At 38.4% G+C, this 27,809-nt stretch overlaps 1 protein-coding gene across 2 annotated transcripts in view; it reads right to left on the bottom strand.

The window, feature by feature from the left end:
• Positions 1–27,809, bottom strand: part of DNAH5 (dynein axonemal heavy chain 5) — a 267,264-nt gene that overhangs the window by 147,583 nt on the left and 91,872 nt on the right. For both annotated transcript variants that reach the window (XM_070587179.1, XM_070587178.1), the window contains exons 17-30: positions 25,223–25,368; positions 20,259–20,424; positions 19,336–19,575; positions 17,537–17,727; positions 17,361–17,448; positions 16,254–16,387; positions 11,770–11,971; positions 10,983–11,218; positions 8,616–8,834; positions 7,437–7,499; positions 6,890–7,128; positions 5,704–5,944; positions 3,682–3,881; positions 989–1,142 (exon numbers count right to left, since the gene is read on the bottom strand). In XM_070587179.1, the coding sequence (XP_070443280.1) occupies positions 989–1,142; positions 3,682–3,881; positions 5,704–5,944; positions 6,890–7,128; positions 7,437–7,499; positions 8,616–8,834; positions 10,983–11,218; positions 11,770–11,971; positions 16,254–16,387; positions 17,361–17,448; positions 17,537–17,727; positions 19,336–19,575; positions 20,259–20,424; positions 25,223–25,368 (2,519 nt within the window). The remainder of the gene's footprint in view (positions 1–988; positions 1,143–3,681; positions 3,882–5,703; positions 5,945–6,889; positions 7,129–7,436; positions 7,500–8,615; positions 8,835–10,982; positions 11,219–11,769; positions 11,972–16,253; positions 16,388–17,360; positions 17,449–17,536; positions 17,728–19,335; positions 19,576–20,258; positions 20,425–25,222; positions 25,369–27,809) is intronic.

Genomic DNA, 27,809 nt, shown 5'->3' with positions numbered 1-27,809 from the left:
GGCAAATCTTCCTCAGCAAAAGAAACAAACAAAAAACTTCCTGAATTTTATGAATGAGCACATACTATTAAATAGGAGAGCACAAAATCTCATCCAGCTCCTTCAATACTGTTAAAGTTTCCATTATGAAGTCCAATTTGAGATTCTTCTCTACCCATCACGAAGAAAAACACACCCAAATATAAAAAGCAAAAATCAATAAATAAATACTTAAAATTTTAGTGTATTGATACATTTCACTGGTGACCAAAAAATAAATAGGCTAACATTTCTGTCCTCTGTAATTAAATTGAAAACTAACCAAAGAGAAAGCTAGGAAATGTAAGTGAAAAGAATGTTCAACACAATCATGCTTCTAAAACTCAAATATATTGACATTATAATTTTGCAAACAATTCAAGGTAATTGAACAAGAATCCTTGAGATTTGGTAAAAATGTTTTTCTAAAAGAATCTCAAAATACACTCCATATATACCTAGTGTGATGATTACAATTTGATGAGAAAAACATACTCAACATGTTGAGAAAAGGGCCTTTTCAGTTTGGAGGTTTTTTCCCGCAGATTACCACCCCTCAATTTTACGGTAGAGATATAATTGCGTATATTGTATAGCGCAAGTTATTTCAAACTGTCAATAGTAGAACAAATTATCGTCAAGATAACTACTCCATAATTCTACACTATTCCAAATTCTACCTGCAAATTATCTGGAGGATCTCAATTACGCAAGCTTTCATTTTGTTTTTTTAACCCTCTGCTTCCTATAAAGCCTCACAGAATTGGAGCATTCTTACTCTGATTTTCACCCCTTCTTTTCCACAGTTACTCTCTCTCTTTGAAGAACACTTCAACAACAACAACAAAAAGATTGGAGGGGGCTGGCTTACTAGAAGCTGAAACGTTGTTGCATTTTTAAAGGAATTATCAGCTATTAGATAGTTCTCTAAGTTAAAAACCTGACAAAATCTTAAAGAAAATTCTGAAACCTTGGGAAGTTGTTTGGCAATGTCTCCTCCCACAAAGACGGCTTCTAAGTAGACCCACAAGTTTTGCACCATCATCCAGTTCTCGATGATGTCTGTGGAGTTAGAAAGGTACTGAACCCATTTTTGAATCTGGGCTTTGAACGGCGTATTGTACCTAAAATGAGAAACAGTTTCAGCATTTGTTCTTTCGGTGTTTTGTTTTTATTTTTGTTGTTTCCAAACAAAAAAGATTTTTTTAATCCTAATTTTTACCTGTTTCTTCACAACTTAGATTTTGTTGCTGCCTTTTAAAATGATGCTACCAAGTGATTAATTCGCCACCATTTATTGTTAGACTAACATTTTTATCCAGAACATAGAGAGGTGGGAGACGTGTTATCTAAGGAGCAGATCAGGCATTAGACTTGACTCGACCCACCTGCCGGAGTAATATAATTCAGGTCATTGTTGCTACCACCACAAGAATAGTATTCTGTCTACTGAGCTTCTGTGCCTGTTCCATTGAGTCTCTGGTTTTTCATATAACATAGAGCAATTAGAGCCATTGGTGGTGGCCAAACAACTAATTCAATTTCCAAATGTGATAATACCTGGAATATCTCTTTAGCCTCCCCTCTTCCTCGTCTCTTTCCAACTCCCGCCCCACTGAACTCCAACCCACTCATGTCTATGTGTGTATGTGTGTGAGGGCTTATGCATGTTGCCTATAAACCCTGATAGCCGCTGTTCTGCCTCTCCCATAGTTAACCTATCTTCCCCTTTTTTCCTCTTGAGGCAGAAACCGACAGTGGCCTCCCAATGTCTTTTTCTCCTTCTTCTTTAGATGTAGAACCCCATTTCTACCTGGATACATAGCTGCCCAGTTAAAATATGGAATTTCCCAGCTTCTTTTGCAGCCATGTACAGTCCCAGGACTGGGTTCCACATCAAGAGTTCTCAGCCTTAGCTACACATTGGAATCATCCAGCAAAAATTAAAAACTTCCAATGTCTGCCTGTGTCTCACCCCCAGAGACTCTGTTTCAATCAGTCTGGGCTGTGGCCCTGGGGCCGGGAGTTTTGAAAGTTCCCTAGGCGTGTCTAGTGTGTAGCCGAAGCTGAGAACCACTCTTCTAGAAGAGAAGTGAGCAGATGGAAGGGATAGTGTGGACGGGAGGAGAGGGGCACAGAAAGTCAGCCAGGCAAAGCTTGGGCCCCTGATGACGTGGAGGAGCCCCCACTCCAATCTGAACCCTCGACCTTGGGACTTTTTTTACATGAGAGAGACAGAAAGTTCAATCCTGTTTGTGCTTCTGTTACTTGCAGACAAACTTAATCCTGGACGATTATACTGCCTGGCATTGTTTTTTCTCTTCTCTTTTCTTCCTTTATTGATCTCTCCCACTCCAACAGAATATGGACTTGAAGACTTCTCAGATATTAGCTGTATTAGTGAATACAATTTTAATTTCCATATTCTTAACTGTTAAATAGATTGTTTTATACTCCCCGCATCTTTCTGGGGCTTTTTGTTTACATTTTTCACGAGATTGTAGTCCCGTAGAAATAGCGATCTCTTATTTACTCCACTATCCATAGCATCTAGAAGACAGCATGGCACATGGTAGGTGTTCAATAAATTTCTGTTAATGCATGTTCCTCACACAACTCTGTCTGTGGATTCGATGCCACTGGTAAGGAAAGTTTCCCCATCCCAAACACAGATTATCTTTACTTAGTTTATGTGTTATCTTCCATTTGTCCTTCACTCTGGTTGGGTATGAATAGTAACCAAATTCATTAAAACTCGCCAAATCCTAAAGCTGTCCAAACTCAACATTACCAATAGTCTAAATCTCTAAGACCAAATTTCATATTTTATATTACTTATTTCAAACACTTAGGTGTACCAAGTAAATGGGAAGAAGAGGAATTTTTTATCAAAACAGTATTAAGTAGTTATTACTTCCTATAGTAAAATTATTGATACACATATACACAGAGAATAGAGTGGCATTTTAAAGATAAAATAGCACAATCAATTCATATCTTGATGATATCCACATTCTACACAATTACCCTATATTTGAGAAGATCCTGGTAAACAAAAAATTATTTCAGAAAGAGCAAAGGGAAGCAAGGAACTGAAGAAATCTAAGTTCATGAGTCCACGCCTTGTGTGTCCAAAGCATAATGGCTTTGATGTAACTGTCAAATAGAAGTGTTAGACTCCTGTTGGTCTGTGCTGCTTTACCTCTCGTTATGAATTAAATTCATTCTCTATCTTAATCTGTCATCTCATTAAAGTATGTACACAACTAAGAGTTTCTAGTCCATAGACGTTAGCAAAAAGGCTTTCCAAGTAGAACGATTACTCTGAAATTCAGAATCATTTTCCCTCTGGACTCTAGAGCCTGTTGAGCTGTCAGCTGTGAGTCTTGTCAGTAACAAGGTTGAAATGGGCCACAAGATCCAAGTGGCTAATGACACGTTGCATTATCTTGTCCAATTGATGGTCTCAGACACATCCCACAAGTAGAAGATAACAAAATAAAAACAGTATCACACATGCTGTACCAAAAGCTAAAATTAAAACAAGTATTTTTAATATGGAGTAAATTATATGAGGGGTATTGTTGCATTTTTTAAGTTAATTTCCCTTGAAATATTTGTCATGTTCCCAATTCTCAGGAAAAAGATGGATGGTTTTCCTACCTGTTGCTCAGGAGGGAGCCCAGCAACATCAAGCTGTCCTCCATGTTGGCGATGATTTCTGAGGTGCTGTCTCCTCGCAAGAGGAGCTCTCCGCGGGTTTTAAAGCTGCCGAATGTGAATGTTTTGTTGTCCCATTCATTAATGACTTGCTTCAGCTTTTGCTCAATGTCTCTCTCTTTCACTGCACTGATACAGATGTCCTATTAAAATTAGAAGTTCTCATTTTATCACATGAAAGTCACCCACCATTCCTGAAGAGTCTAGATTCAGCAGAGGTCCTATCTTCCCTCTTTGCTTCATATGTATCTATACTCAGATTTCCAGATCTAAACTGAAATATAATATACGGTGTGTGTGTGTAGATATAGATTTAGGGATAGAGATATTACTGAGTAACAGAACCTTAATTTGTGAAATTTCCTATCAAACTATTTCACAAAGAAAGATGACAGAAAAGATATGCAACAATGGTATATTATTCAGCCAACAGAAAAAAAGTAAATCCTACCATTTGTGACAATATGGAAGGACCTCAAGAACATTAGGCTAAGTGAGATAAGTCTGATGGAGAAAGACAAATAATACATATCCCTTCTACGTGGAATCTGAAAAACCAAACTGAAAAAAAACAGAGTGGATTGGTGGTTACCAGGGGCTGAGAAGTACAGGAATGGGAGCGATGTTGTTTAAGAGTACGTACTTACAACTAGCAGACAAATACGTCCTGGAGATCTAATACACAATAGAGTGATTATAAACAACAAAACTGTATTATAAATATTAAACTTGCCAAGAGACTAGATCTTAGCTGTTCCCACCACTTGAGGAAATGATAGTGATGTGATGTAATAGAGGCGTTAGCTAGTGTTACAAGGGCAATTATACTGCAATATACGAGTATCAAATCAATACGTTGTATACCTTAAACTTACGCATTGTCATATGTCAATTACATCTCAGTTTTAAAAATCAGGGTAAAATAAGCTCATAGTCTTTGCACTTTGTCCTTCATCCTGATTCCCTTCCAATATTCCGTATCTCAATCATAAGCACCATCATCCATCTAGATCTCTCAGCAAGAAATCTAGGGTTCATCCTTAGCCCCTCCCCTTGTTTCTCCTACCACATTCCCACCACCAACAGATTCTACCCAGTTTTACCTCCTAAAGCTCTCTTCAATCTTTTCTACTCTCTCCTGTTTCACTCCCTGCCCCCTCATCCAACACACTATTCATTATCTCTTGCCTGGGATATTCTTATAACTTCCCAATTGGTTTTCCCATCATTCCCCCATGCCCTGCTCCAATCTTTTCTCCACTTTTTGTAAAGAGTGATATTTACAAAAGGCAAATCTAACTATGTCATCCCCTCCCTGTTCACAATACATCTCCCAGATGGCTCTCCATTGCTCCAAAGACCGAAATCGATACATGTTCTAGCCCCATTACATCTCCCCATCCTCAGCTGTCTCCTCTCTCCCTACCCCCCTACCCCTGCCACTCTGGCCTTCTTCTGGTCCCCCAAACACACCTCAGACCCTTACACATGCTGTTCCATCTGCCTGGCATCATCTTCTTTGCACTTTCCAAATCCCTCACCCTCACCACACAAGTACACTCTGTTCAGCCAGCAGTCATGCACATGTTCCTAGCCTTTCCTATATTTATCACTCCCCAAATAGGTCAAGCCCTGTTATTGTAGGCCCTCATAGAGAAGCATACTTTTCCTTTAACGGTATTTACCATAGCTTGTACCTATACCCTTATTTGTATAATTATTTAATTATATAAATTATTTAATAATGTATGAATGCAGGAATACATCCTCATGTCCCCAGAACTTAGGACAGAACCTGTCACATAAACATTTCTTGAAGGAATTAATAGTTGAATGCCAGGAAAAGAGCTTTAATTGTCCTAGAATGGTTTACTGAGCCAACATTCCACAATGTAGTAACACTATCAAATAAATTTCATGAGACCTTTTAATCTCCCACCATATCCTGCTCTCCATCAATTGTACCTCTATTTCCTCTTTGTATTTCAGAAGAGGTGCCTCCATGATATTTCTTAACTTAAAAGTTTCATTCCCCACATCCAGACTATGCCCAGTGAGAGCAGTTATTCTTTCCCAGTGCCTGTCCATCATGGCCTTACTGGCCATGTGCTCCAGCAGTGGGCAACATTCACTGAAATCATCAATGGTCTTCTTCAGATCCAAAAAAGCCTGCCAGTCCTTCAAGGCCCGGGGCAGCTTCCGACACCTGCAAAGGGAAGCCAGTGTGAAAGATCATTGGTATATGAGCCCATAAGTCTCCAGTCCAACACTGTCTGCTAGCATTTCTACCAAAACAGCCACTTCAAGGGGCCAGTCCCACAGCCTAGTGGTTAAGCTCAGCCTGCTTTACTTTGGCCGCCTAGGTTCAGTTCCCAGGCATGGACCTAAACCACTCGTCTATCAGTAGCCATGCTGTGATGGTGACCCACATACAACATAGAGGAAGATTGGCACAGATGTTAGCTCAGGGCCAATTTCCTCATCAAAAATAAAAAATAAAAAATAGTCACTTTGAATATCTATCAAATTTTATATCTCATGAGTCAAAGGATATCTGTTAATATAATATACTTTTCCATTACAAAACAATTGCCCTTCCCAACCAGGAAAGAATTTTCTTCAATTCCTCATAACAATTAACTAAGTTAAAGGCATTATTTTAAAGGATAGAGGTGCCTCCTGATTCAATTCAATTCTACAAACAGTATTAAGATCCTACTAAATACAAAGCACAGCAGAGTGTATTGAGTTGTCAACCAAAAAATACAACAAATGACCCTCCATTTTCTTTGGGTTCAACACTTAAAATGATGTAGAAAAATCATAGAGTTCTTGCTTTTATTCCAGGAAATCATCTAAAATAAACTTCAAATGTTTGATAAGTATAATATAAATATAGATCAGCTCCCTCCAAGTTGCAGAAAAGCCCCTGACAAGATTCATCCAGGTTTAAAAGATGTGTGTGTCTCACCATGTACACACAGGGCAATTAATAAATAGCATTTGACAAGGGTGATGTCAACAGACAACAGCAACACAGCACGATGTGCTTTTGAAACATCTGGCATGAAAAGAAAACCTGACAGCCTATCAAAGAAGAAAGCATTTGAGGTTCAACAGCTCTGGGCATGCTAAACATTTAATTTCTCACCTGTTCTGGAACTCTAAAAGTTCATTGTTGATTTTTTCAATATTCACTTCTGACCAAAGGATATCATGATAGCTATTTACAGTTTCTATGACGCTGTTGTATAGAGTGTATATTTTCTGTAGAAGACTTAGTTGCTTCTTTATTTCCAGAAGCTGAGGATACTGTGTAACTGGCAGACCAAAAAGCTCCTCTCCGCCAGTATAGGTGATGTATTTCCGATAGATATTATCAAATTGATTCTAATAAAAACACAAGCGAAAACTCCTCAAAACGATTTACATATGAACAAAAATGCAAATGAAAAAGGAAGATTGGCAAATAAGCAAACATGTATGATCTCTGAGCACATGTAAATAGGAATACTAAATGAGTATAGTTAATTACATAAAAACCAACTCTAATTATAACCACAACAAATCACATTTTTAAAGATGTAAGAACATTCCATATTCCACAATAGGCCTTTCTGTCTTCAGGAAAAGAAAGTATGTGTTTAAAACCCATTAAGGTTTTGGTTTTAGAAGGTCATAGAAACTAAAAAGATTACCTGAAACATGATAAGCCTATCACTAGCTTCCTGGGGTTTCAAGCCACTAACAATTGGACCATTCTGAAAGAAAAAGTCAAACACAAAATAGAATGAAATGCTTGCATACAAATCTCAAGAACTCAAAGTATTTCAATATCAAAGTTAGTTTTCATGCATATCACATACATGATAGGAAACCTTCATCCTATGAAAGTTTTTTTGTTTTGCTTTTTATTTGCAAAAAGGACTCAGGAAAGTGACTCATTGGGAAATATTTTCAAGTTCAAAAAGGCTAAGTTAATGCCACAACTTCCATACATCAAGAAATTCTGAAAACTAAAAATATGTACTATTCATTTCTTAGATGACACAGGCAAAGAAGGCTCAGTAACTACCCTCTAATAAGCCTATATATAATGTCTGGTTTTAAACTAAAATACTAATGCCACATTACTCACGGATTTCACCACTCTAATATCTGTTTGTAAAGTGACCTATAATCTTAACATTCCAATTAGGTTTTCCTACATTAGAATACTTTCAATACGTAGATTTCTGTGCTGCTTCATCCATGAAGATAGTGCATGGATCCAACCTCCTAACTTTACTCACTTTGTGGTTTGGTGTGCTGCCACTCAATAGGTATAAATTTATCCTATACTCTACATATTTCCCTTATGTAGCACATTATAATTGGCTAGAAATGGGTCTCATTACACACATATTCGCAGTAGAAGATTCTGCACTGAAACTCATATATGTATGATTAAAATATGGACTCCACCTGTCTTGTCCACTTTTTGTCTTCAGCACCAAGGGCAGCGCCTGGCACATGCTGGGCAGGCGCTCTACAGTATTTGTGGAACTAATGAATGCTGTGGGAAGGACAACCATTATAACTATATGTGAATAGTATTTGTCCACAGAAATTTAGAAGGCATCAAACAACTCAGTAACAGATCAACGATATAATATAAACAGCACCTTGAAATTCCCCATTTCCTGTTGAAATTATTCTGGCTGAACTCTAAGTGGAAAGGATTGTGAAAGGGAAATGTCTTTGTTCTCATGAAAATGAAACTCCCATTCCTAGAGAATTTCATTGAATGTGATACATAATCTTTAAACAACAACTACATTTTGCATGCTCTATTCACTCTTCTCCAAAAATACACACAGAGTAAGCCAGAGTCGTACCAAATCATAGTCCGAGTAGAACTGGTGACAGTCTCGGAGAAAAACCTCCACAGCACTAATCAGCTCTTTCCTGAAACTGGGCTGCAGGGAGACCAATTCATTCTGAACTTCGCTGGCACGTGCCAGAAGCTTCTCCCAAGCATAGCGCAGAGTATCCACTTTGTCCATCTCTTCCCTTGCTATCAGAAGCCCATATTTGTTAAGCAGGGCATAGGATTCCTATACAGAAGAAGAAAAATTTAATTTCTGCCAGTCAGATGCATAAATCTACACACAGTCATTTATTAAAGCATCAGAATGAGAAAGACCAGCATGCTAGGGAAACTGCCCAGAGAGTTCTAGCTCTTCTACTTGCAAACTGTGAGAGCTTAAGTGAGCAACTCAGCCACTAAGCTTCAGTTTCCTCACCTGTAAAATGGGAAAATTCCCTGGCTGCTTCATAGGATTATTGTGAATATCAAAAAGTATCATTTTAAACACATCTTGAAACTATAAATTATACAAATAAAAAGTAATTTTTACTTAGGCCCTTAAATTCTATTTGAAGACTACAAAATTATATCAAGTAAATGAGAAACATGAAACAATTTAACTGATAATATTAAAATAACAAAATAAACTAAGGTTTTAACTCTATCCCATTTCACTTTGTTGGTAAGAGGTTCCAATAGTAGGACACAAGAGAACATTCTTGAATCAGAGCCTGGAACAAGTCATTGCCCTCAGGTTGCAAATTCCTGGACTACTCTCATGGCTACAAGATTAAAATGAGGGAAAAGTTGGTTTTCATGAGAAAAGATTTTCCTTAAATATTCCTGGCCTCTTCTCCCACCATTACTCCTCCCCATAGAGGTAGGATGGATATCTGATTGTTGATTTGGGAGAAGATCCTTGACTTGGGCAAGCATAGCCTTTCTCCCTCTTCCCTCTTTCTCCTTGAAGGCATGCCTCTGGTCTGCACCCCAGCACCAATCAAATGAAGCAATGTAATAGAGAGGGCTGCAGCCTTCCAATGCAGCCTCCGATGGATGAGTAAGTACAATTCCAGGATCTAGTATGCACAAGCCCATGGTGTATATGTACAGGGTGGCGAGATGAAGGGGGGATATAATGGGAATACGGGAGCTGTACACTAAATCACTTCTTCCAAACAAGTTCTATCAGTAACAAGGGTTGTATTTTGATCTTGACTACTTGACTACAGTTTTTTCTTAACTCTAAGGTGGGGGAAAACAGAGTTGTCAGTTACTAGTCCTCCTCTTCAAACGCCCAGGTCTCCCTCGGTCCTACACAAAGCAGAAGTTCTTTGCCCTGATGTTTCAATTCCCAAGAAGAACACAGCGGACCATGTGATTTCCCAGACCCAACACAGCAGGGGTACAAACATGCAGTCATCTGAACCATTTTCACAGGAGTTTGAAATTTTCCAAAATCCAAAGAGGGACACAGAAAATGTGGGACTAGAGTAGGATCCTGACCATCAGACTTTAAGCCCAGACATTCAAGTTATGGTGTGATGAAAAGATGTTTTCATGTCTGGAACTGTTTAAAGCTACAATTATACTAGTCTCAATTAAGAGAATAAATACAGTGACCCATTCCTGATAAAACATTTTCATCTAGAAAAGATAACAGGATAATACAAACAAAAGTAATGTGCAATACTAATTGAATTGCATAACTCCTTTGGCTCTGTTTCCTTGTATGTAAAGTAAGGGTTGTAGCAAGTTTTAAAAAGTTAATACAAAGTCAATATATGAATGGACACCATTTGTGCCCCATCCAGGTCCGTTTACCAGCTGTTATTTGCATCCCTGACTGCTGGGAGAGTTGGCTGTAGGGATCAAGCTGCCTTCTTCCCTTGAAAATTGTCCTCAGCTGAATAGGAGCCTCTTCATGGGAAGATTATGGTCAATGACCAACTGATTTGGGGGAATAAAGGACAGTTCTCCTTGCCTCAAGGTGGGACCAACTGTGTGATACAATTCGTGCTCCAGAGCTCCCTGTGGAATCAGGCTGAAGTCAGTCTACAGCTAAGAGCACATCCTCATTTAGCTCCCCCACCCCCATGCCAATCTCATCCTCTCCTGTTTCTCCCCTTCCCCTTCTCCCATGAACACGCATCAATAAATCACTTGTACAGAAATGCTCATCTCAGCCTCTGCTCTTAGGGATCTTAAATGCCACTGAAAGGATTAGAACTGGCCCATAGAAGGCACCGTATAATGTTAGGTATCATCATTATTGAAATTGTCGTTCTTAAGTTTAGCATCCCTCTGTAACTCCAGTCCAGACCTGGTCGGTATTTCAGCTAATATCTCCCAATATGCGGAGCTATTTCTGTATAAACAAACGATTATCAGTTACCTCAATAGGTCCCACTTGAAAGTCAATGGGGATTTGCTGCTCCCTGATTTCCTTCAGTGCCGCCATAGCTATCCGAATATCATCGAGGTCTTTAATTTGACGATTCAGTTTCTTATTGAATTCTTCAACAAGCGTAAAAATGTTTTCCATCTCGCTCCTGTATTTTTTGTTACAGTGACGGCCGATGACAACCATCCAGGCCTTCGTCTCAGCAGTCAGAGTGAACTTCAGGTCTGCTGTAAAACCCAAATGTCCACAGTTCAGTCTGAAAAACTTGAACCAGTGTGAGAACACACAGTGCTACTGTCCACCAATAGTAGATACTTTGAAGCTTATAGCCCTCTAACTCATGAAAAATCAACCTGGAAAAAAATTAGTTTTTCCTAATCTTATATAGTCATTCTTTTACAAAGCTTGTTTTGCAACAATTCAAAACACAACTCAAAATGCTAAAAAAAAAAAAAAAGGGCCTATCAAAACCGTTGGAGATAAGCCTAAATGTTTGTTATTATTAAAGAAAAGATACATTTTAATTCCAAATACAACAGACTCATCCCCTTTCTCTGAATTAGCATTTATTATCGAGGCTTAGGAGCACAGTGTCCAAAATAGCCCAAAATAAATAATTATACAGAAAAGAATTAAAAACAAGTCTACAAATTGATCTTAAAGGTTGAGGCCCATAAAAGGAAAGTAAATCTTTAAGATAGCTAGAACTGTCTAGAATACTAATCTAAGTATAACACTGTTGAATTTTTAATCTCTGCCTGAAAGAAAATGGACCAACCTGTGTACAGGGCAATGGCACCCACACAGATATATTCCGGCTCAGCATTAATTTCCCGCACTAGGTTTTGGAAATAGAGAATCTCAGATTCAAATTCAGACAGCAAGGGGTTTTTCATAATAAACGTCATAATGGTTTCTTCTTTCTCCTTTTGCCAAATGTGATTGTAGTGTTTGAAGCAATCCATGGATGAATTAACTTCCTAGAATACAAATAACAGATTTGTGTTGAGAGGGAAGAATCAGAAACGGCACCACGGTATAAGTGAATATTTGCCAACTGCTGGTGGTCCCCATAGATTTATTAAAATGCTTAATTAGTGAACCGTGTGACTAGTTGGAAATGCCACAGAACTGGAACTGCATACAATTGTGCAAACAGTAACCCAAGACTAGTAACAATGAAACTGCTACCATCCCTAGCCAAAGGAAAAGGGGACAGTTTCTAGCAAAAAGAGAGAGAGTCCAGGAAGATTTGTAGACAGGGCCTTCTTGGTTGGAGCTGAACTTTAGGTCAAAAACCACAGCTCAGGGACCAGCCCAGTGGTGTAGTGGTTAAGTTGACATGCTCCACTTTGGCAGCCTGGAGTTTGTGGTTCTGGATCCCGGGCGTGGACCTACACACTGTTCATCAAGCCATGCTGTCACAGCATCCCACATACAAAATAGAGGAAGATTGTCACAGATGTTAGTTCAAGGCCAATCTTCCTCACACAGACACACACACACACACACACAAAATAACACACAGCTCAAATCATGCCACAGAGAGAGTGCTATGGAAAAAAATACTCTAAACTCACTCTTCCCACCCGCCCCCCTGCCCCCAGACCTCCTCCCAGACTCTCATTGGTCGAATCTACTGAAAGCTTCAGTGGAAACCTACTGACTTGTTCCCTAAGGTCAGAAGGTGGAGATTAGACTCTGGAGGGGCAAACAGAATATATCCAGCATCAAATCCCATTGAGAGATTGTATTAAATCACATATAATGTAGAAATTCACTGGATAAGGATGGCCATCTGTACAACATTAAATCTTCCCATCCAGGAACATAGCATGTGTTTCCAAATATTTCCATCTTTTTTTGAAATTCCTTCTTAAGTTTTAGATGAATCTTCTTAGAGATCCCAAACACTTATTATGTATGTTCCTAAGTATTTTTCAATGATGATGTTATTGTAAACAGGATCTTTTTCCACTATTTTTATAACTGGTTATGGAAGGCACATGTTTACCAAAAAAAACTGATTTTTTTTCTCTTTTTTATTGCGATCACATTGGTTTACAACATTATATAAATTTCAAGTGTACGTCATTATATTTTGACTTCCGTATAACCTACATCGTGTTCACCATCAAGTCTAGTTGCCATCCGACACCATGCACATGTGTCCCTTTACCCATTTTGCCCTCCTCCCACCCTCTTCCCCTCTGGTAACCACCAATCTGTTCTCTGTATCTATGTGTTTGTTTGTTGCTGTTGCTGTTTTTGCATCTTCCACATATGAGTGAAATCATACAGTGTTTGGCTTTCTCCGTCTGACATATTTTTTAATAAATAGTCCTCTTTGCTAGAGAGTGTGCTTCTGTAAGATGAATTGGCTCACTCGCAATTGGAAACTAGGAATGATGTCAATATAATGGGGAGGTCACATTATCAAATGCTGTTTTCCCAGCCCCTTGTTTTCTACCAGCTGAAGTGGCAATCCTTTGTGCCACACTCCTTGTGCCACTTCTTGCTTTTGGGTCAATTTGGCCACCACTTCGTTTTGAGAATGTTCTTTGCCCAGTTCAACTTGATCTTTGCATATTTTACCTTTATTTTTATAACTCAGCAGCTTTGATTGTTTCCTACACGACCTTCTACCAAGTTTCTTTCACTTTTTGATAGTAAAGTTCTTATTATAGCGCTATTAAATGGGTTAATATTTTACTATGATTGTTAATGCTTTTGTTGCTACTCTGGTTACAAAATTTCCTATGTTTTGTGTGTCTGCCTCAACCCTGTTTTTCTCATAATCCTTATTATATTAAATGAGCAATTTTGCAAGACAGTATTTTCAGGAACATGTTTACTGCATTACAGCAAAAATGCTTATAATTATCCTTCAACTGACTACTAACTTAACTCTTACTGGGCTATAAATTTTTTCAGATTAGCCTCTTGGATTTACTTGGTAGATAATCATATCATTTACAAATAATTGAAAATCCTTCTCTTCATTTCTAAGTTAATTACCTCTTGGGAATCAACTTTTTCTATTGGCTTAGATTATAATTTCATGGTTACATCTGCACAAGAAACAATTTTCAAAACTGAGATAGAATCAAAAATGCCATTATTTGAAAAAATAGAGCATCACCAACAGCATTCCAAATGGTCCAATTGCTTTAAGTGAATTTCACCAACCCGCACCAAAGCAGCTCCACTCCAACTTCCCACACACAGCTAGAGGGTCCCTCAGAGCCTCAGGCCTAATATGTGTTGAGATTTCCCACACATTAACATGCAGAAAGCTAACCTGCCACTGCTTCTCCCAACTACAACTGATCCTCTGGCATGGGCTGAGATGTTGATGTGCATACCCAGAATGCATTGCAACAGCATGTAGACATATTCACAAATGTATGATGACTTGGAGAATGAATTATAGGTTATCAAAGACTCATGAATATAGGTAAAAATTCAAGAATCTTGAGCTCTTTCAACATGCAAGCGTTTATAATATTAAGACTATACCCTACCCAGATAAGTTTTAGACTCTCATTTATTGTATCTGAAAGTGTCAGTCTTTATTAAATTGGAACTTTTTTGAGTGGAGGTAACCCAGAGCTTAAAGGAAAAATTACATGAACTACACATGCAGAGCTGTTCTGCTTAAGTCATTTTTATTGCCAAGGTTATTTTATTATTTGGACCAGCACATCTTTTCAAGCCAGGCAATGCTCTCAGTTGATGGCCGGCCTATGGACGTGCTGAATGTAGGTGTACGTGCTGATCCAATCAGCTGTGGCAAGAGGAAAGGGGATGGGATCAGAGGATTGTCTGTGGTTGAGGGAGAATCATTCAGAAGGGTCTGCGGCTGTGGAGGGCTGGTCTTACACTGTCACTGTGTGTATTAATTCTTCCAGAAACAATTTATCCATCCTATCAATCTTAAAAATGTCCTGCAAGTTCTTCTATGTGCTAAAACCTTTTCTCTTATTTTAAGAAGACTAAGAGCTACACATTTCCTTCACATAATAGCAAATGCAACAAAAGTAACACAGAGAGAAGCATTTTGTTGCCAGCAGTATGTTAATCTCAACTACTATATCTTACCCTGAGATTTTCATAATACTGGCAGCTTATATTCAGAGAAAGTAATGTACTTCATTATTGATTTATTTTACTGTATTTTCCATGATTACTGAGACATCTGAAAATATATCTGATTGTTTATTACCATCATAGGATACTCTACTTGCCTTTATCATTTAGTGTAGAGCTTGCTAAACTAAGCAATAGATAAATATTTGTTAAATTGAATTATGTGAACACTGTCCCTAGGGCAAAATTAAATACGAGACCTTCATTATATTACGAAAGGAAAATTGAAAACGTACAAACGCAAAAGCTTCCAGTTCCCTTGGGAACAAATTAAAGTTAAACAATAATATTTCCGCACATGGTTACAGCCACGGTAGCTTTTCCAAATGCTTTCAAACAAACGCAACTCATTCTGTCAAAACTCAGTAATAGAAAAGATGTGTTGACTGAGTGACAACTATTCCCTCAACACTGAGAAACATTTTTAAAGAGTCAACAGGTCTTAGCGGCACTGTGAACACAGATTTTTTTTAAGTATAAATTAACTTCAGGGTTTTGAGTCTTTGACCACCACAACAGATTTGCCTGAACAAAAAGGGGAAGCTGAGAGAAGACTAAGTTGAAAGAAAAAATTAACCCAAATTTACATCCATGTCCAGTAGAAGTTTGTACTGATAATACTAATATTTTCTCTATTCTCAGTATTGTCTGATTTCCATGTGGCAATATACATAAATTTTCATGTGATATTTTATAGGATTTGCCTGACAACACAAATATGAAAAATCGACTGCAAATCTTATTCTATTTCAAATGTACTAGTATCACGGACTCTTTGGAGGGTAATTTTAATACCAGTCTGACCTGTGGTTTGGGACATAGCAAATTTTTTAACAGATTTATTTGTACTAAATAAATAAGGAGGTTAAAGGCATTAAACAGAACACAATATAAAACATAGGAATAACAAGTTCTCTTTCACCTTGTAATCTAGAACAAAAGATCTTCAGTTAAGTAAACGTTTGCCGAGCGCATACAAGACGCCAGAAGCCTCTTGCTGAAGGCACAGTGGGTGAGCCCCGGGCCGCATGTCAGACAAGCTTGTGATGCTTAGCTTCCCACAGACACATATTGTAAAGCAAAGAGCCCAGGCGACAAACCCTCTTGACATACCTTTTTGGTGGAGTTGATGATAGTGCTAAGCACAGAAACTAATTTTACAATCTCTTTGTTGTCAGAAACATTCTTATAATAGTTCCTGGTTTGCACGGGAATGGGTAAGTTTACAGATGCTATTTCAAAGGTATCTAAAAGCAAAAAAGAGAGAGACAAGATTATATCGACAGCATAGAGCACATGCTTTAAAAAGTTGAGGGGATTTGTCTAATGGTAAAGCAAGAACCTCTAAAACCTTCTTTATAAAAGCAACCGAAAAGAGTGGGAAAATTTGTCAATATCAATTTTCAGGACTCTGGAAATGAACCAAAGCTTGCAACAATCCAAGGAATTCTTGCTTATTCAAGAAAAAATGCTGAGTCTTGGTAACAGCAGTGAGTTTTGTGGTGTTTCAACTGGTTCTACACCCACTGCCCCCTCACCAGCTACATAGAACCTTGAGAAACAGGAGCCTTGCAACCACTGTGGCCATGGAAACCACAGCCTAGCAGTAGCCTAGAAGTCACCAGAGGGGCCAGACTGGGTGTGCACCTCCTCAAGAAGCCCCACAGAATTGTCACTATTTGACCTGTCTAGAAGCTCCCTGGAAAAGCCCTAATCAAAGAGCCTACCTTTATTTGACCTGACTCAGAACACCCTGAGTGAAAACATCCTGATCCCAAGACACTTGTCAAAAGACAATCAGCAACAAGTAACTAATTTTACAGAATATAAATGAAAACCATAAGATATACAGCAAAAATCACCGCACGTTAGCAAAACAGGACACATAATAGGTCAAAATACAAAATGTCTCTTAAATGTCAGGAAATATTCACTGTGATGACAAGTTTCTCTTTAAACTGCGAAACTAAAATGTTTCTTGTGCCCCGTTGGATCAGAAATCAGTGACGTAGCCACAAATGTAACATAACCACTAAAAATATGCTATTTTAAACGATGATATTAGAATACATGGATTACGTATTTTGCAAACTTAAAATTGGCTCATAGATTAGTATTCCAACCTAATCTGATCGAGAATTGTATGGAAGGAAAATACATTTTAGCTCAGTAAATGTTGGTTTCCAATGACTAGTTAAAAAGAACTGAAAGAACATTTACCTTGAGGTTCGTTTTCTCCCATTTCAACATCAGAATCACTGTCTTCATTATTCCGCAAAGTAGCCATTTTTCTTTCATGCATCTTTTTCTGTAACATAAAAGGATATTTCTCAGCTCAGTCCCATGTGTAAAAGAAGCAGCTTCCGTGTGAAACGATTTCTTCATCGCACACCCACCTTGGACACCAGCTCACCGCTCCACTGTCTAACCCCTTTGGTGACGCTGACGATGCACTCCACGGCTTTGTTCAGTGTCTGCTGTACGTCTTCCAGAGCGGGCGCCATCGCAATGTTGGGAATGGCCAGAGTGATGCCTGCCCGGAAAATGGGCAGACTGTTCTGCTTCATCTTAGACGCACTGTTACTGTCTGAGTTAACACAAAACAGGAAAGATTAATCTTTTTAATTCAAAATGGGATTTATTTCATTTTTAACCAGAAAAATTAAAGCACTTAGAACAAGACAGCGTAGGTATATAAGGGGACAAATATTTTGAATGCATGAATGAATAAAAGCTAATGGGGGCTCTAGCTTTGCTCAATATAACAGAGCAGTTCAGTGGAATCCAAGTCCTTTTCTGCTGATGACAACCTACTGGGACACCCTCCACAAAGGACACCCGCTGTGTGGGCTCAGGCTTATTGTGCAAACTCTTATCTAAAATATTAAAGACAGCGCTTTCCAAATAACAGGATGCTAACAAATTAGCTAAATGTAGAATAAGTAAGCAAGGCGTGAAGAACAAGGATAGCTACCAGACCAAGCCAAAGTCAGAACAAGCAACCAGTTTAGAATTTCAAATAAAACATACGCCTCTCCTACCACCCTGTGTATAACCCAAACTCAGAGCAGTTAAAGAGTGGAGAAGAAATAAAGTGTGACTCAGCATTTACATCCAAAGGGCTTTTAAAGTTGAGTATAGGTATAGGTATATAAACACAGATATGTATTATGTATGTATGTGTGTGTGTGTGGGTATAACTTTTTACATCTTTGGAAATAGCTATAATATATAAAGTTGGGAAAGATATGTCATTCAATATTCAGCATATCAACCAACAGTTGATAAGCTCTAATAATATCCATGTGTCAAAGAAAAGAACTATCCTCCCTCCATTCTGAAGTGAAATAAAACGTAATAAACCATGGCACCAAACAAAAAATTCTTTCAATGTTTCCACTTTTATTCATCCACTTTTAATTAAATATTAGAGATGGTTTCCCTTAAATGCCAGTATTCAAAATGAATAAAAAGGTTTTATTATCCTATTCCTTTCCCATTTTAATTAATTAGTTATTCTATTGTTTACTATTTTTTAATTTAAAATTTAATTTCAGAATGTCTCTATATTTGATGGATTTTTGTGGCCCATCTGGGAAATGCAACACTTATTTGTGAAATGTGCTGAGGAAGAGATGATTGTATTGAGAATGAGGAAAACAACAAGAAAGTATACTGAAAGTATATTGACACAAAATAGTAAAAAATACAAACTATTACACAAAAATAGTAAAGCATTTTCTGCTTTGGAAAAGATGGCATTAATAAGATCTTTATCACCTTATGAGACTAGCTAATAACCTAATAATTTAACAATGAAATTATCTTTCTATATATCTTCTTTTAAAAGTATGTATTTTTTCTTTCACTAATTAAAATAATTCATTTTACATGTTTTCATCATATGACAAAAAGATTAAAAGTGATGTCAATTATTATGTTATTAACAAAAGCTAAATGACTTTAGGTAAATAACTTAACCTTTCTGTGCTCAGTTTTCTCAGTTTTAAAATGAGAGTAATGATGGTATCTACTTCATAGAATTGTTGGGATAAACAAAGTTCATAACATATAAACTTATAAGGAGGCACTCAATAAATGGTGGGGGGTTTTTAATTATTTAAATAGAACAGGTATACACACAACCAGCAACCATGCCTGGCCAGCCAGTAGTTAAACTGTGTGGGGTTATTACCCCGGAAGTTCATCGTGTTGGAGGAATGAATGCGCCTGCGAATGGCCTCTAGCGTATTCCTCGTGACTTTCAGAAGAGCATCCATGTTTTGATGGTTGAAATGAGAGAGTAACTCGCGGGCTTCTTCCTCCAACATCTCCGTCTCTTTCTTCTTTCTCGCGATAGTCGTCAAAGGCAGGAGACCTGCCCCAGCATTAAGGGAAGATGTCAAAGTGTCGGAAATTCCTTCTTCTCTTTTTGCTGTTACAAGATGAGAGAGATTGAGAGAGAGAGGGAGAACCAGCTATTGCAATTAAAGACAGGAAAATTAAGATAAATGACAGGCAAGTTTAACAACAAATGTCACACTTCTTAGAAGTTGAAGCCATCAAAGGACAGGAAAAGGAAATCCGGGCACCAGGTGCACTGATGGAAGCCTCTCCTCCTCAAAGGAAGGAAACAGAGGAGAGGCAGGAGCTATGGCCGAAAAAGCAAGACTGGGCCTCAGGGATCTGGGTTTTCGTGCTCGCTCCTCCTCCAACAGCCATAAAAGCTCGGGGGAATAATTTCCCTTCTCTGCCTCTCAGTGTCCTCATCTGTCCCACAAAAGATTTGCTCTAGTGTAGACGTACTTCAACAGGAATTCCAATCCAGAATCCATCCTACTCCACTGATAAGATAAAAAACACGCACACATACCTGCAAAGAGAGCTAACAGGGGCCAATGCAAAGTATATGTTTGTAGAGTTTAACAAAAAATAATGGGAATTAATGACATAGAGTCATTACAATATGCTCAGAATCATAATTTCAGATTTATAAATGTCCCTCTAAAATTGGGAGGGTGTTTTTAGAAGTGTGAAATTAATTGATATGTAGAAATTAAATTTTAGTTTTCCGCAATGTCCTAGAAAAGCAAGACCTTCCAAGACCCCATCTCTTACCTGAATTTTTGGTTTTTGAATCAGCACTATTCACACTGGATATTTTTTCACTTTCTTCTTTAGATGGAACTTCCACATCCAGCAACATATTTATTAGCTCATTGACGGCTTCCTCCACTAATGAGCTTTTAAAGTGTAGTATCTGAGCACCATTTACACAAAGGTCCTACCAAAAAAGAATTAGCACAGTGTCATACTTGTTGACCGAGCTCTTGCAGGCACTTCAGTAACGGTAGTAAGGCCATAGGTTCAGCCTCCACATGAGATTTTGACCTCCAATGATGCTCAGCCCCTAACCCAGGCCAGGCATCCTGTAAAGGAATGCATTAAAGACAAGGAAACCAAGTGGAACAGCATGCATGGACCAAAATTACACTTACTTCTCCAGCAGCAGAGGAGACAACTCCCAGCACCATGAGCAGCCTCTCTTTCCATGAAGTTTCCCTCATTTCACATAAATCTGCTCTAGCCAGCCTTTCTTCCTCACCTTTGCCTCACCTTTGCCATCAAGCCACAGTCAACCCCTAATTAATTTCAGATAGTCCCCTCCCCTCCAAGTAGATTACACATTTCTCAAGAATGAGATTTAAAAAACCATGCCCGCCACAAAGTAAGTACTCAAGAAGTGCTGTTATTATTATTGGTTAGCAAATCACACAGAACCACAGAACCGATGTTTGTCAAGCTTGTTCATCTCACTCCGTAATGTGTTTGGGGCACTGTGATCAATTCTGTAGGATGACAGACGGTAAATAGATAGGTAGATACATAGATAGACAGACAGACAGGCGGACAGATAGGGACAGATGTAAACAGTAAGTGATCTACCCCCTGGTTGGAAATAAGTTCATGAAGCAATAGACTCTGTTGGTCATAGTCTCCGGCTCCATTCCAGGTTCCGCTATGATTCATCTTGAGACTCTTGTGGACTCAGGGACCATCCATTCCAAACATCAGCTTCACAATTCATTTACCTCCTTATCACCCAGAACCTTCACCTCCACTCCACTGCTGCAGGGCACATGACATTTTGATGCCATTCAAACAGGAACATTTTGATGAGTCCTGAAACTAACTATTAAACTTCTTTATCATCAAATAAAATATAAAATAACAATTTCGCTTCCAACTCAGAACTTCCCCCAACTACCAATCTCCATCCCCAGCCCAGAGACAGTCATGAAAAAGAGACAAAGATAGCTATGAACAGGAGGCAACTCAGACATTGAGTAAGGGATGGGATAGAGTTAGCATCATCTAGTAACAAGTATAGGGTCTGGCACCAAACAATGTGGTTCAAATCCTAGCTCTGTGTGATTCTTGGAAATCCTTCTGGGCCTTGGTTCCCCCATCTGCAAAATGGCGATTATGGCAGAGCCTACCTTAGATTGTTGTGAGTATTCCATAAGATAATGTACATAAAACGCTAAGAACCGTGCCCGCCACAAAGTAAGTACTCAAGAAGTGCTTGTTATTATTATTGGTTAGCAAATCACACAGAACCACAGAACCGATGTTTGTCAAGCTTGTTCATCTCACTCCGTATAAGCTAGCTCCTTGTTCTCTGAGAGATCACTAATATTCTTTAAAGTCTGCATCTTAAATCCTGACTCTACAGACCCTCTCCTAACAGCATAATTTCTCACTTCAACCACTCTTGTGCCAATATCCTTTACTCCCTCAGCCTTCCACTGCCCCACCCAGGAGAAGCCCAACCCAAATGAAGCAGGTGACCGACCCTCTCCACTTGCACACACAAGACATGGCAATGCAGGTTCTTGGCATTGGGAATTCATGGTCCCTGAACTCAATCAGGCCCCTAGTCTTCTATGTGACTCCAGTCACATTCTTCTACCAGCCCCTATAATAGTTGTGTCCTCAAATCACTGTGTCTTAAAATCTTTACACCACCCACCTCCATCACACTCAGCTAATGACCTTGATTTCTACAGCACAAAGCAAATGATGGCCATGACACAGGACTCACCCAACTCCCTGACCCCATGCTCTCACCCAGAAGACAAACCAGCTTCCATCATTAACCCCCGACCCCCCTTTAGTGAATGTAATGTTTCTCCTTCTGTTTAAGAATAATCACACAATCTGAGTTCTAAGTCACAGACAGTCCTGCTTCTTCAGAGACCACACTTACCAATCATTCGCCTTGTCCTTCTTTCCTTGATTTTCCCCCTCAGCATATGAACATACTCAATGAACTTCAACTCAGCATCTTCCTCCAGCTACCATAACAAGCTTCTGCCTCAGGGCCTTTGCACTTGCTATTCTCTCTGCCTGGAATGCTTTCCCCCCAAAGATATTCATGTGCCTCTACTTCCTCACTTCTTGTGTTCACATGTAATCACAGATGTCATGCCTGACCAGCAACATAAAATCACAACTCTCTATCAGGTACTCCTTTTCTCCATTACCCTCAATTTTTCTCCATTTAACTTATCACCACCTGATACATTGTTTATTTATTGGCTTGTTTGTTTGTTTGTTTGTTTCCTCCACTTGAAAGTGGGCTCCATGATGGCAGGGATCTCATCTGTTTTGCTTACTCCTGTATCCCCAGGAGTGATTGCATAGGAGCTCCACAGAATTTGTTGAAGGAATAAATGAATTATAAAAAGTAAACAAATTCAAGAAAAATCATTCATTTATATTGGTAATCATTCATTTATATTGGTAACCAAAAATGCAAATTAAAATTAAGTTCTATGATTTTGCTACTTAAACTACAATTTAAAAATTATAATAATTTATCATTTCTTATTATAATTTATTAGAGTAGGTTATTATATTTATAATGAATATATTATTTATTATATAATTTACTGTAATAAAATTTTTATTATAATTTATTATAATCATAATGAAACAGTGTTTGTTGGGCAATAGTGAAATCGGTACTGTCACATTGCTGGTGGCATTGTAAATTGATACCATCCTTTTGAACAGCAGCTTGGTTACAAATATTAAGATCCATTAAATAAAGCCACACTCTTTGACGTGACAATCTTACTTTGGAGGAGAAAATAATACTAAAGGGGAAAAAAGCATGATACATGCAAATATATTCATTGTAGCACTTGTCAAAAGAGCAAAACTTTGGAAGCTATCTAAATGTCCAGCAACAAGAAATTAGTAAGAAAATTAAGGTACATCAAACTCAATAGAACATTCTGAAGGCAAGACTAAAATAGTGGCTGTGAAAGCCATACAGCAACATCAAAAATACTTTGTGAAGAAAAGCCAAGTGGAAAAAAGAAAAAAAAACACTATTCAAAATCTGCTGTGTCTGTGGTTGGGATTACAAATTTATTAAGAGACATGTAAATAGGTAGTACATCAAAATTATAACAACGGTGGTGTGATTGATAAAAATGCTATTTTTTCCCATTTTTAAAAAATATTCTAAAACTTGCTTTTAAAGTACAACAAAAGCATTTTATAAAACAATCATAAGAATAGAGGTAATTTTAAAACCATGGAGTCAAGTGATTTCTCGGGGGGAAAGCATGACAAACAAGCAGGAGAAACAAAGGGGAGTTTGGGGTCTACCCATAGTTAGCGAGTCTGAGAGAAGGAAGAACCAGAAATTTCTAAAATGTAGACATTTAGTATTCATTATATAGCAATGATTTAACATAAACTGAAGATTACCATACACACAGAAAAGGGTGAACATTGCAAGCCTGAGATTGCTGGCCTGCTTGTGAGGTCGGTCTCTGGCTGGCGTCTGGGAGACGGGATTTCGGGAGGATTCTCCCAGTTCCTTAGCTGACAAGAGTGGCTCACTGTGGCTAGACTGCCTGTGCAAACAGTGTGGTTTATGCTGAACTCTTGCTTTCCTTCGGGATGTCTGGAATTTTGGTCCATGATAGGCAGAAGGTGCCTACATGACGAGACCCAACAAAAACCTTGGGCATTGAGTCTCTAACGCACTTTCCTGGGCAGAAATGTTGCACATGTGTTGCTGCATTTTTGTTGCTGGGAGGAGAGAGCTCTGTGTGGCCCCTCGTGAGACAGAGAAACCTTAAGGAAGCCGCATACACATTCCTCTAAACTCCACCTGTCTTTTCCCTTATGGTCTGACTGTGTGTCCTCGTTACTTTGCAGTAATGTCTCAGCCTTCAGTGCAACTAGATTCTGAATTCCATGAGTCTCCTTCTAGTGGGGATGGTTTCGGCGACTCCTGACATACTGCATTATAAGCACCATTGATGAGTTCTTATAATCAGGATGCCCATCAGGAATACTGTAAACAATGCTAAAGTGACTTTCCCAAAGTGGCACTTCATGGAGCACTGCTCCCAGGATCTTAATCCTGGCACAGGGGACCAAGCATCCCATTTGCAAATAAGTTTGAGAAATAATGGGTTAAAGAAAGTTAAATGGGCTCTTTTCCAGGAGACCTTTTGAAGCCCTTCTTCTGATATGCTAACGTGTAAAGAATCCGTAAGGGGAAAGTACAGTTTTTACCCTAAGCAGTTTCAACACAGATTCCCCCTTTCCCAGGTTTCCTGGCAACAGCCCCAGGACTGTGTGCCACAGAACACCAGTTTGGGAAACACTGGTCTACAGAAAAGTCTAAAGAAGAAATTCTGTCCAGAAGCTGTTTAAAACAATTGTTTTATTAATTAACCTTAGCTTATTAAAAGCTCTGCAGCAAAATAGCTCTATTCTTCAAAAGATATGGTAAAATGAGAAATGTGTTCTAAGGCAATTTATGTTCTACTGATCTGAAAAGAAATGATTTGTTCCTCATGTCTAAGTGACTCCTTAGATACATTCCTCTTCATTTTCAAATTACTGTCAGAAGGCTCTGTGTTTGAATCAAATCTATCACAGACAAATCATGGGTGGAGAAAAAAATGTAATTTATGCTTCAAAAAATGTCCTTTATAGAAAAATGAATCATAAAAAATGTATTCAAATAAAAACATCAATCTTGTAATAACCTTTGTCATTTGGAGAAACTCTTCACAGGTAAGTGGCTCCTCCTGGGGAAGTTGACAAAGAGGCGTGCTACTCATTTCTTCTAGAATGGCGTCAATGCGGAACTCTATCAAGTCATTGACCCTGTCAAGCAGCAATTCCAGGTCCTCTTTGGAAAAAATAAAAGAGAATAAAAGAGATTAAGCATTTTGTTTTAAGAAATAAATCAACACTTGATTAAACTGCAGTCGTAAAAGCAGGATTAAAGTCACTCCACACTGTTGTTTCTCGAGTGCTTCTCACACTGTTCTTTCTTGAACCAGTTTCCCAGCTGTCTCAGCCTGTCTAACTCTGATGCAGACTTGATCCAGCTTAAATGCATCCCCCCGGGAGGCTTTCTATGAATCTGCACGTATTCAAATGGCCCCATCCTGCTGCACCGGCATTGGCCCCTGAGCATCCTTCCACCTCTGTGTATACCGTATTGTCTACTCATTGTCTTAACTTCTGGAATTCATCTTTTTCATTCTTGCTCCTTCAACACTTGGCCCAGTGCCTATTCCATGGGAGGTATTCAACATATATTATTGAAGTGAAATTCCCCCAATTTTTCTTTTACTCTTACTATAATAAGGTACGTTTTTTAAGTTGTGCTGAAGTAATCTTGGACACTAACTTCCATGGATGGAAAGGCCTATTCTGCAGGAAATTAAGCTTTGCATCAAAAGTAGAAACGATGGTTAATGGATCTCCATCTAAGGGGTAAACAGATTTTTCAATGGACGTTAAACAGTAAATTCTCTTTTTTTCTTTTTTTTCTTAAAGATTTTATTTTTTACTTTTTCTCCCCAAAGCCCCCCAGTACATAGTTGTATATTCTTTGTTGTGGGTCCTTCTAGTTGTGGCATGTGGGACGCTGCCTCAGCGTGGTTTAATGAGCAGTGCCATGTCCGCACCCAGGATTCGAACCAATGAAACACTGGGCCGCCTGCAGCAGAGCGCGCAAACTTAACCCCTCGGCCACAGGGCCAGCCCCAAATTCTCTTTTTTTCTGATACTACTTTCTTCTAGGAAACGAAATTAAAATCAAATACAGAAAAGTCCACGTTACATATTCATGATGTATCACAGATGTAAACACTTCCTTAGAAAAATACCTTGACTTCCTAAAGATTAAAGACCTAAAAGTTTCAATCATTTCTAAGCTAATTATTAAAGAGGCTACTGAAGATACCAAATAGTTCTGCCCAGTAAACTTATTCAAAACCAAAAGAGAGCCAATGCTTTTATCTAAGCATGTGTGCTCAATAAAATTCTTTACTATTTCTGATTCTTCAAAGCTGCTTCAAAGACATCTGTAGTAAGTTGTTGCCTTTGAAGAATCTGTGATTCATTTTCAAGGACATCTGTGGCCTCCTAAGGATGTCCACATCCTAATCCCCTGCGAATACTACCTTACATGGCAAAAGGAACTTTGCAGATATGATCAAGTTAAGGATGTTAAGATGTGGAGATTGTCTTGGATTATCCAGGGGGAGCCAAGGTAGTCAACAGGGTCCTTATAAGAGGGAGGCAGACAGAAGAAAATGTGATTGTGGAAACAGAGGGACAGTGAGAAAGTGATCTGAAGATACTATGCTGCTGGTTGTGAAGATGGAGTGACCAAGAGCCAAAGGATGTAGGTAGCCTCTGGAAGCTGGAAAGGATTCTCTCCCTAGATCCCCTGGAAGGAAGCATCCCTGCTAATAGCCTGATTTTAACTCCTTAAGACTTATTTTGGACTTTTCACTCCCATAACTCTGTTATTTTAAGCCACTAAGTTTGTGGTAACTTGTTGCAGCTGCAATAGGGAACTCACACAACATCTATGCATAGATTGTGCAAAATCATGTCGATAGAAGTCCTGTGTGATATTTTGAAGAGTGGTCAATACTCTCTTCAATGTATGATACAAATAACCACCTGTAGATAGAAAGGTTAGGTCTCTAACCCAATAAAGAATCCAACTGTTGTTGAGACTCAACGGTTTGCCGCTCGAACACATTTAATCTTTGTTTGACCTCAGTTCCTTCATTTAAATTACAAAAAGAAAACAGAACCAGAGAACTAACAAGAGTTTATTTAGAAATGATCTCCTTGTCTCCAGCTAACACTCTAATAAGACATTCAAATTGTTAATACTCTAATCCTAATATTCTTTAGAGAGAATGTTAATAAAGTCTACCTTGGTAGCCTGTTCTAATTTGGTTGCGATAACTCTTATACAAAGTTTTTATACATTTTATAAATGCTTCCTTCTAAAATTTTAGCCAATTTCCTCTTGTTGTAGTTCCTGAGGAGATATATTTTGGAAAGAATATTGGTTTAGAAGCAAGGGAACAGTGCTAGACTCATCCTTACTGCTTACATCTATACAACATTAGAAGCCATTTGGCATCTCTGGATCATAGTTTTCCAACTTTAAATTGAAGATCTTATTTAAGATTATTTCTACAATTGTCTCCACTCCTATAATGCTGTGGTTGTCTGATCATGCATTTTATATTATTAGACATTCAGATTGTAATGAGCCTAAAACACATCTCTATCATATCTAAAGATGCTTTTATA

Source organism: Equus przewalskii, chromosome 20 (genome assembly GCF_037783145.1).
Source record: "Equus przewalskii isolate Varuska chromosome 20, EquPr2, whole genome shotgun sequence".
In the NCBI taxonomy this organism is placed as follows: Eukaryota; Metazoa; Chordata; class Mammalia; order Perissodactyla; family Equidae; genus Equus; species Equus przewalskii.
This window is presented reverse-complemented; position numbering and strand designations above follow the sequence as displayed.